The 11,398-nt window shown below is 37.8% G+C and overlaps 2 protein-coding genes across 3 annotated transcripts; both read right to left on the bottom strand.

Moving 5' to 3' along the window:
* Positions 1–3,044: 3,044 nt before the first annotated feature.
* Positions 3,045–9,980, bottom strand: LOC135205065 (uncharacterized). Of its 2 annotated transcripts, none has more exons than XM_064235340.1 (5): positions 9,846–9,980; positions 4,592–4,740; positions 4,323–4,473; positions 3,706–3,924; positions 3,045–3,609 (listed from the first exon to the last, which is right to left on the bottom strand). In XM_064235340.1, the coding sequence occupies exons 2-5, from the start codon at positions 4,710–4,712 to the stop codon at positions 3,555–3,557; spliced, it is 546 nt and encodes a 181-aa protein (XP_064091410.1). In that variant the 5' UTR covers positions 4,713–4,740; positions 9,846–9,980; the 3' UTR covers positions 3,045–3,554. The 2 variants fall into 2 exon arrangements, with proteins under 2 accessions (XP_064091410.1, XP_064091409.1); XM_064235339.1 differs by lacking the exon at positions 9,846–9,980 and adding an exon at positions 6,047–6,887.
* Positions 6,189–9,578, bottom strand: LOC135205151 (uncharacterized). The gene has a single exon (XM_064235516.1). It carries the CDS (start codon positions 8,991–8,993, stop codon positions 6,189–6,191), a length of 2,805 nt encoding a protein of 934 aa, XP_064091586.1. The 5' UTR covers positions 8,994–9,578.
* Positions 9,981–11,398: the final 1,418 nt, after the last annotated feature.

Genomic DNA, 11,398 nt, shown 5'->3' with positions numbered 1-11,398 from the left:
TCCTCATATAATGAAATTGGACCTCAAGTATGGTTCCCGTTTTCCGTTGGCCAAGATCCCGGAAGGCAGACTAAACCATTCTGCCCCTTTTGGAGAAAATTGTTAAAAAAAATTCGACGCATTTTTAATCATCAGCCAAGAAAGAAATATGCTGACCTGTAACGGTCGCAGCGCTCATAATTAGCGGCCAATAATTAACTTATTGAAAAATGGTTATTTGAATGTCAGGAGGACATTATGGAACGAGTAACGAGGCTGTTATTAGGGACCGAACATTAAGAGTCGTATGGAAGGCTGGAACGCCATATTGGTAGAAGAGAGAATGATCAGCGTGTGTGTGTGTGTGTGTGTGTGTACTTGCTATTACACAAATACACAGGAATGAGATCTGTGCAGTAGGCGTTTGGGGAAGTATAGCTGGATACTCTGTCACTATGGCGATGAATCCGAATACATTCTTATCCCCAGATCCATTCTTCTCTGTTTTGCAATCGTTAATACGCCTATAGGCCTCAAAGATGGCGAAGTTGCCACACTACTTTGTTGAAATCAATCATTTTTTACGCTTCTTTTGTATGTTAGGATGTACACAAACGCACAAACGATATATATGTGTATATATATATGTGTGCGTATGAAGGTAACAGTAACTGTGAGATATTTCGCGGCAGTGTTGGAGCAACGGCGTAAAGTTCCGTTGCAACCTCACCTAAGCGCGCAACCACCATCATCTCTTTAAAAAAAAAATAAATAAATAAATAAAAAAAAAGCCATTTATGCAATTATTATCTTCATATCTCTCGCTCAAACCTCCACTCGATTTAATAACCAGTAAAAAACAAGTAAATAGGCTGGATAACAACAGCTCGGTAGCAGCGGACCATTAGTCAAAACGTGGAAAAAAAAAAATTCTGGGACTATATTTAATGTATTCAGCATATTCGGAACTCAATAAAAGACCATGAAAGGCCGTTTACAGTTTCGCATAATTTTTATGGTCGGGAATAACGTGTGTGGGGAAGATTTAGGGCCAATTAGGATGGTTTAAAAATTGTGTTTTTCGTGTTCAACTTAAGTGGGAATGATTACGAGATGAATGGTAGCAGTTTTGTGGGTGGGCAGATGGGTCTAAAGTATAAATTGGCTCTTTATATATATATATATATATATATATATATATATATATATATATATATATATAATATATATATATATATATATATATATATATATATATATATATCAGTCATATCACATTATCGTGATTCATATACAAATATCGAACTACAAATGTCCTTTAATATCTAATTTTCTCTACTACGGTGGCGAAGTGGTTTTAGGCTTCACTGCCAGTCTTGGGATTGAGAGATCGCTGGTTCGAGCCTGGCGATCGCCCATCCTATTATCGCTTAATAAAATTCCCCTCGGTTAAACATATATGAAAATATATTAATTCCGAGGTAGAGAAAATTAGATATTAAAGGACATTTGTAGTTCGATATATATATATATATATATATATATATATATATATATATATATATATATATATATATATATATATACACACGTAATTGTGAAAGGACTTATAGGCCTAGGTTTGATCCAGGCACACAACCCAAGTATAGTATACACAGATCAACTTTATTATTCCCAGAGGTGTGTGAAGGCTCCCAGATTAAACCTATCTCTTCCTAATTTCGTATATCCCAAATTCCTGAATCATATTTCGATATAAATTACTCGCTTCTAATTTAGTGTTGCCAGCTGGGAATTAGAATTAGGAATCGAGCGCTGGAGTTTCCTTGGGTTTAGGATATTCCTGGTTTTGTTGGAATTTTAGAAGTTTGGTCTGTATAATTAAGTGTGAATATTGTTATTTATTATTTAATGTTATTAATGTTAGATTTTTATTTTGAATTCATTTAATTTTGATTTTTTCACAAATTTCAGCTCAAATATTGCTGAATTTTGTCATAATTTTATTAATGACTGAAGTGAATACAAAGTATACTTAGTCCTGCTACATTTAAATTCTTGTGATTTTGGTAACTGTTTTTGTGTCTAATAATGATGTGTGTTTAATAATGAATTCTTAATTTTAAGGCCTATAAGCACCCAGTGTTTTAGACCTATAAGCTCGTTACTTGGTATGTTAGTTATAGGCCTACAAGCTTACAGTACCTATACTCTGCTTTTTTTCCATCTGTCCATCTGCCTGTGGTGTTTGCGCATGGTAAAACTGCGTCCCGGGCTTTAAATAATATCCTATTTCGAATCTTAACGATATAATTCACATACAGTAAATTATTAAAACACTTTCCAGTTGCAAATGTACACCCAGATATTCTTTTATTTACCTAAAACTTATACTAAACGTAACTATTAACAGCCTGGTACGCAGTGTTACCATGCGAAAACACCACAGGCGGACGGACAGATGGAAAAAAAAACAGAGTATAGTATATTAGTTTTAGGCTTATAGGCTCGGTACATGGTACATTAGTTGTAGGCCTACAAGCTCACAGTACCTAGTATATTAGTTTTAGGCTTATAGGCTCGGTAATTGGTATGTTAGTTATAGGCCTACAAGCTCACAGTAACTAGTATATTAGTTTTAGGCCTATAAACTCGGTACTTGGTATAATAGTTGTAGGCCTACAAGCTCACAGTACCTAGTATATTAGTTTTAGGCCTATAAGCTTGGTACTTGGTATGTTAGTTATAGGCCTACAAGCTCACAGTACCTAGTATATTAGTTTTAGGCTTATAGGCTTGGTACTAATTATATTAGTTGTAGGCCTATAAGCTCACAGTACTTAGCACATCACTGGTTTGGCAGGGATGTGAAATTTTGTGGCAGTCAGCTCTTAGAAATTATTGAGATTCTTTCAGTTTAATGAAGCCTTTTAGGACTGTGGTTAATAAAATGATGAATGTCCCTACAAAGTTCTTGTGTGAATTATTTATGCATTGTTCACCAGGGATCAGTTAACGTTGTTGATCATCAAAGATTAATAAAACATCATTCACTAGGGATCATGTATTGTCATCAATCAGTCAGTTAAGTATTCCTTGTAAGGTTTTCACCAAGGATCATTTGATATACAGACCGATAGTTCCTAGCCGAGTAACGTGTACCCCGTTGGAATAGGTGTCCGCAAGAGAGTCTTGTCCCATAAAAATGGTATGATTTCTACATAGTTATGATTCCAAGTTACCCATTGGGTCCTGGGACAGGTAAACATAACAGTATATTTCAAGGTCATCTGCCAGAGCTAAACACAACCAGCTAGATATATAATTTTCTAATGTCACCTGCCATGGCAAAACGTATCGTCAATGAGAGTCATCTTCTGGGCCTAACATCATAATCCAAAGTCATCTTCTTGAGCAAAACATAATGGAAAGCCATCTTCTGGATGCTGACGTATCGTCACATTACCCAAAGACCTCCTCCAATGCTGAGTACCCTTTTAAAGGGAGAAACCCAGACTCATAATCCAGAATAAATGACACCGCAAAGCCAGGCACCTCTTAGTTGCACTGTCATTTCACCACGAATCCACATCAGGAAGGGCACCAGGTCTTAAATGGCCAGGCATCCCACTGCAATGAACAATATTTTCACCAATAAGAGTCAGAAACCTATTTCTATGTGCTTATTAAAGCAATTATGCTAGGGAGACAGAGGTGCTCACTTACCATTCAATATTGAGACTCGTATCTTTCTTAATGGATTTCTTTTGTGACCTCACGAGTGGCTTGGGCCGGGTGAATGAATCAAATTTCTTTGACTCCTTGAGTGACTTGGGGAGGATGATCGCTTCCGTAACTCTCAGACGTCGCATGTTGGATACCAAGCAGACGACCTCTTTGTCTTGCGTCAGGTTCAGCCGTGGGAACAGGAGATAGTCTAGCTCTCTGTTGGGAGGTAGAAGTAGAGTTAGACTGATAGCTGAGGCACCATCGCACATCCAGCAAAATGGCGGTAATATAGAAAAGTGAGAGATGATGAGTGTTGGAACGAGGGATGTTAAGTACCATTTGGGAGCTTGTATAAAGGTTTCTTCTTTATGTAAATTTAAGGATCAGCTATGCTGAGGAATAGGCTAACACCATACTGTAAGATTTCAAGTCTCAATTGAGCTTGTTGGTCATTGAATATCATTGTTGCACAAAACAAAAACGAAAAGAAATTGTAAAATAACAACAAAACTATGAGAGTAGAAGGCTATGGCATAGCAGCTATGGGAGAACCCAACAGTTTAGACCATTGGTTATATTACCAATCAACCCAATGGCTACATACAGGAAATTACCTGGTGGTCGCGAACTTCGTGGCAATTTCAGTAGCTTTCAGAACGTCCTCCTCAGAGATCACCCCAGGGAAGCAAAGGCTAAGATGGTACATCAGGTCATTTTTTAGTGGAATAATTTTCTTTGGGTCCAAATTAAGACTGACACTGACACCTAGGAGAAGAGAGAATCGAAGTTGAGAACAAATTCATTTTACTCTGGATACCGTTTTAAAACGTAAGTTTCACGCGTGAATGCAGTGTGAAGATAAAGAGATAGATTGTGCACTCACACAAAGCATCCAGCAGACGGTCAGGCCTAAGAAAGCGATGGAGTTGAAAGTAGGCAAAAGTATCAGGAACACTTGCCCACAGTGTGTCTTGTGTCTGAGGAAGCCGCAGGTCTCCTGACATCCTCCCAACATACTTCTCTACTCGACACCTTTCAGGGATAGAAGCAGGTCATCAAAAATGGCAAATGAATTGTATTCAGTTTGATTCTATGCAATATCCACCCATTCCTAATGAATTTGTGCACGTTTATGAAACAGCTAGAAAGAAGAAGTTTTTCTACACAGGGACTCATGAACATTTCAACAGTTAGAGTATTAAAATAGCAGTGATCATTGTTTTTTAATTTTCTCAGGGCGCCACAATTATATATATAGTTATATATATATATATATTATCCACATATATATATATATATATATATATATATATAATATATATATATATTATATATATATATATATATATATATATATATATATACACACACACACATATATATATATATATATATATATATATATATATATATATATATATATATATATATTTGTGTGTGTGTGTGTGTGAATCACTTGTGCACTAAGCATATAAAACGTGATGCTATGTATAAATAAAGGTGATGCCACAGAGGAAAATGAAAAGGTGAGAATTGCCAAGATCTTTGGGGCTACACAACCCTTTACTTGAAGGACAAGTAAAGGGTCGTGTAGACTGAAAGATGTTGGTAATTCTCGCCTTTTCATTTTCCTCCGTGGCATCACCTTTCTTTATATGTGAGTGTATGTGTAAGTAAAACCGTTACCTCAACAAAAATCAGTTCTTTGTCAGTGACAAGAGCCATCCATGTCATCTTCATTGTTTGATTTCTTGTGGATGAGCCAACATAGTTAATTGAAAAAGTTGAAGAGTTGAAAGATTCCAGGAGTTGATGGAATTCCAAGCAAGTGGCTATGGCATGACAACAGCGATTATATGTTTGAGTGGGTGTCCAAGTCAAGTATCTTTGGAAGAGTAAGATGTCCAAGCAATCTGAATAAGTGTCATAACTGTTCACCTGTAAATAATACAGGTTTCTGAAAGAAGTATAGGGCACAGTATTAATAAGTATAACTGGTGATGGGTACAGTGAGATTTGATTGTAACAGCAAGACTGATAACTGAGGAGTTGAAAAGGTGATGAGTGTGTGGTCATAGACCACCTTCTGTAATGTCTCTTCCACCATCTAGAACTGTAGGATAAGTAACCCAACCTACCAAACCTAATCTTGCCACCCCAACCTAGGAGCATAAGTTTCATGCCTCTCATTGGATTCATCTCTTGGATATGAATTCTACCTCTCATTGTGTTCATAATTCTATCAACTTAACATAAGACCAATATAGAATTGATGCCAAGGGAAGCTGTATACTATTGTGATATAATAAAACTCACGATGACTGAAGGATTTCCTTACTTTTCGAAGAGAGCGTTTAGCACGTCAGTGGATGTTGTTGGTGCCGTAGGGTTCTTGAAGTCGTGGTATAGGTTTAGGACAACCTTGAATTCATTTCTTGCTAATTCACAACGAATGGTGTCAGTAATTGTGGTCATCTCATCTATGTACACATAAACCTCCCCTTCATATGCATTTTTCTCAAGCAAAAACCATAAAGTCTGGTCAATATCAGAATCTCTTGTATATCAGGCAGACTGGTTGTCACCTCTATATCTATGTTCACATTGCTGGCATCTTTCAAGGGTTCCAAAAGATGTGACAGTACATTAACATATCTCTCAATGTTTGAGTCTGTTATTAAGATGCTCTCCACATTAATTTCATAGATCCTGATAAGTTGAAGAAAGTCATGACTGATTCTTACACCTTCCTTGATGGCAATTTTAGCACTGGGCTTTTTGTTCTTTCGGCATTGTGGAGACAAAGACCTCAGGATCAGGAGGCAGAGAGTGATGTTAGAATCGTTTATTTCAAAATCTCTCACTTGGAAAGTGTAAATATGAAGACGTTTCTTCTTTATTTCTGTTATCAGTCTGCTGATGGTGGAAATATCTTCATCAATAAGTAAGTGCATTTCAACTTTACTTGCTTCCTTGAAAGTCGTAGCCAATCCTTCTAGCATTGCTGTGTAGTCTGTGAAATTATTTTCAGTTACCAGAAATCGCCTGACTGTGAATCCGCTGAGATTTATCAAGGTGAGTAAATCACTGGCTCCTATTAAGTTTCCAGTAATTTCAAGATCAATGCATGTTTCATTTGCCTGGTTTGATGGCGCTGGCATCTCCTTGAGGGCTGAAATGCATTCAGGGAAGTTTGTGTCATCTATAATAAAATTCTTGACTTTAAATAGTACGACTTGAAACTGGTTTATATTGATGAGGTTCAATAGGGCGGTGAGCTTCCATAAATCTTCATCTACATTTAAAGTTATTTCTAGCTTTCCTTTATCCCTAAAAGGCATGCTTATCTTACCCAGCAGGTCAGTATATCTTGTAAAATTATTGTCATTAATCAGCAGTTTCCTCACTGTGAAATGTTGATGCACGAGGAGTTCCAGGAGTTCATCAGCTCCGATCAGATCACCAACGACATTAATTTTGACAATGTTATGATTAGTGCTTGGAGACAATTGTGGAAGAGACTTCAGCATTTTGACATACTCCACAACATTGGAATCACGAACTTCAAGATCGTGCACTTTGAGCTTTCTAACCTTGAAGTTGTGTTGTTTTACCACAGTTAGTAGTTCCCCGATGTTGCGCAAGTCTTTGTCGAGAGCAATGTCAACTTCAATATCACCTTCATCTTTCAGGGGTGATGAGAGCTTTCTTATCATGTCAGTGTACTCTTTGTAATTTCTCCGAGTTATAAGTAGTTTCTTAATTGTCATTTGGAATGAACTGATCAAGTGGAGCAATTCATGAGCTCCCATTAGCTCTCCCTCAATGGCAATGTCAATCCTCACTGTCCTGGCCTCCTTGAAAGGGCGCTTCAGAGATTTCAAGAGAGCAAAGTAGGCAGACAATGATGAATCTGTCATCTGAATGTTCCCACTGAAAACCTTTTGCTGCTTACTGATGAAGGCAGCAATGAACTCATCACACTTGACAGAGTTGAGTATTCTGATCCATGAATCTCTGTCTCTCATTCCAGTCGCCTGGAGGAGCTCCAACGCCTCTAGTTTGACATCTTCGGCAATTTCGACCTCTTCCGAATAAAACAGGCCAATCAAACAAAATAATGTGTTTTCAAACTTTGCTAATTCTAACTGAGGAGAGCCACAAATGTCCTCTAGCAAATTCCGAATGACACTCGTTTTGGGGCTTAAAAATGACTGTAGCATTGAATTAACAGCTGTCCTAAAACCAAGTCTTGTGGTCTTGTGCTTATTTGTTAGTTCCTTCTTTACCGTCTCCACAATGGTGTTACTCACCTTAGGTGAAACCCTGTTTTGAATAAGACATGAAGTTACCGCTTTCATTATCTCTTCTATGTCATGTCCATGATCTTCCCCAGAGATTTCCAGAAAAATGTACCAAGCTGCGAGAAAATCTTGGAGACCTTTGTGTGGGAATGAGTATATCACTTCTTTGCTAGGAACGCGCTTAAGGAACGCACTGATCATCTCTTCAATGGGAACTTGTATATTTCTGCAAACTTCCTCCATTCTTTTATAGGCTGGTTGTGGTATGTTAATTTGATCATTCGTGAGTCCCATTAAGGATTCTTTGCTTAGAGCATGTAAGAAGTAATCAATCTTCCTGCGCAACACAGATTCATCTGTTGGTATACTGATTTGCAGTCTTTCTTTCAGTTTGTTTCTGTACAGCCTGAATATCTCTCCATATAGTTCGGGAGCAGTGTTAATTTTGATGACATTCATGTGGTCATAAGCCCATAATATACTCAGTAAAGAAATGTTATATGGCAGCCTCCATAAGTCAGCTAAACGATGTTCGGTTCCCTTCAGGTAGCTGAGTAGGCCTTTTACATCTTGTGCTTGTGGATATATCTTAGCAATCTCACTGTGGTATTTGATAACAAAATCATCCCTTCTTTCCAGAGGAATTCCCAAAAGCTGGATGTGCTTCACGTTGTGGAAATTCACTCTTTGGTGCAAATAGGTTAGCTTCTCAGGTCTGGTTGTAATCAGCAATATTATTCCAAAATGTGCCTTAAGGTCAAGAATTTCCCCAAGCAAATTAGCTGATGACTTATTCAGTTCATCCAGACTATCCAGTACGATGAGCACCTTCTGAGCAAGTACCACCTTCTTTAGATCACCAGGTTTGAATATTTTGGAAACCCCCGGCATAAGGTGATATAGTAAATCGTCGAACGACTTTATGGCTGAGTTTCTGCACTCAGCTTTCAGCAAGAGGTCATAAGTGTCGAGGTATTTCATGTTCCCTTCCTTTAACTTCCAGTCAGTCACAATCTTTTTTGTCAGTGTTGTTTTCCCAACCCCAGCTACGCCATCTATTACGACAATATCATTTGTTTTTTCAGAACTCTGGTGTCACAAAACATCCTCATATAAAGCACTGACCTCTTCTCCAGATGGCAACTCTCCTCTAAGTTTCATCTCTGTATAAACTTCCTTTAAAGGGAGTTTGACCTCAGCTAAATGGTTCACAGTGCTCACTTCGCTTTCGTAAGCCGTGTCATATTGCTGAAGCACTTCCTTCACACCTTCTTCATTAACTAGGTCTGACAGGGCTTCAAAGAGCATCTCCTTCTTGTAGTCTTCAAATGTACTTGCTTCAAACTCGCCATGAAGGCACGACCTAATTGCAGATTCCACTTCGTCAATCTCACGTTCTACTGTGCCTGGTTCAAGACCGTAAATCTGCCCACTAAATTTTAGAATCCTGGTCAGGATGTCTTGAATCTCTTTTGCTTCCTCAGCAAGGTTCTTGTTTGTGATGGGCGGGTGGTCATCGTGAGCAAGATGATTCCTTTTATTTTTGACAATGGTTATGAGAGATTCTATGCCAGCAATTTCTTTGTCCTGTGCTTTCCAGCTTTCATAGTCCATGGCCAGGTCATGGCTCCCATTGCAAAGGCACCTGCACAGCAGTGTAATGTCGAATGATTCCCCATCTCGGTCATTCATGACCTTTTCCTTCCGGACAGCAGTGAGTCCTTTTGCAAAATTCAGAATACCCTGGGCTTTGTAGTAGTCTAGCAATGACGAGTATTCGGATCTATCGGGTGAGCCATTCTGAAAAACAAACAACAGCACTCGAGTCGTCACCTTCCGGTGAATGGAACTGAGTCGCATCAGATTCTTTTCTTCAGTGTCATAGTAGACTTGAGATTGCCTCTGCGAAGCCATGAGAAAGGCAGCAATGGAGTCTTGCGTGTCTAGAGTCTGAAAGTAAACAACGAGACAGGTATTCACTATTGCACAGTCCGACCACAGGAGATGAATAGAGCAGGAAATTGAGAACTGGTTGCATATCTGAATCTGACTACTAGACTATCATAGGTTTGAATATAAGTAACTTATACGTAGTATAGATTATTTAAGCATACTTACACGTATACGCACACACAAAGTGGCAATCCCTGTGACCCCGGAATAGGAAACAGTGCAGATATACAGAGAGATGAAGGACAGACTATAGTTGGAATTTTAATATAACATTTAGGTTGAAGGCCAAGCGCTGGGATCTATGAGGTCATTCAGCACTGAAACGGAAATTGGGAGTAGAGAGCTCTGAAAGATAGTATAGCAGGAGGAAAACCTCAAAGCAGTTGCACTATGAAACAAACGTTAAGAGAGGTTTGAGGAAAGTCAGACGGAGGTGAAGGAATATGAACGGAGGTATAGTAAAAGGAATGAAAGGGGTCGCAGCTAGGGGCCCAAGGAAGAGACGCTGCAGTGAATGTTTAAGTCATGACTATAGGACGCCTCACTCCCCAAGGGGAGGGGGGTTTAATTCTTATCGCTTAAACTGCTAAACCCTTCATAGATATTCTAAGTACAATTTCCTGTCGGCCCTCGTGGCAGGCAAAGAGTTTTCCCAGCCGCTGGGAAATCACGTTAACCCTTTGAATACGACTGTGACGTATACCATACGTTTCCTAAGGTATCCCAGAATACGGCTGTATCGTATACGGTCACTGGCAATTTACTTTTATGTGGAAGACTGATGATTGAACTGGCCTGTTTTTTCTTGATTTGGTTACAATCTGCCAGTTGTCATACTGTGAATTCATATAAATGTGTGCATTTCCCTAAAATTCATTATTTTTCATCAATATGTCATAGGAAAATGATATCCAGATAGTGAGCCAATACCAAGCGCTTTTGCCTTTATTCGGTACTGACTGACTTTTCTGCCTGTCATTTTCTTGTGGTATTTGCTTATATATATATCTATATATATATATATATATATAATATAATTTATTATATATATAATAATTATATATATATAATATATATATATATTAATAATTATTTATGAGTGTTCCGAGAATCTTTTCTCTCTCTCTCTCTCTCTCTCTCTCAACACAGACAAACACACACAACCACCTACACACAAACACACACACACACACACACACACACACACACATATATATATATATATATTATATATATATATATATATATATATATATATATATATATATCACTCATATGTAACCCAAAAGATTTCAATAAACAAAAATTAACATTTTGTTCATACATTTATAATATTCATATTGGTTAAAAAATATTTTTTGGGCAAATATCTTTACTCTTTGTGACTACACATATCCAAAATCTAAACTGAATGTAAAACATTTTGCAAAAAT

The sequence above is a fragment of the Macrobrachium nipponense genome, chromosome 48, assembly GCF_015104395.2.
Source record: "Macrobrachium nipponense isolate FS-2020 chromosome 48, ASM1510439v2, whole genome shotgun sequence".
Lineage (NCBI taxonomy): Eukaryota > Metazoa > Arthropoda > Malacostraca > Decapoda > Palaemonidae > Macrobrachium > Macrobrachium nipponense.
This window is presented reverse-complemented; position numbering and strand designations above follow the sequence as displayed.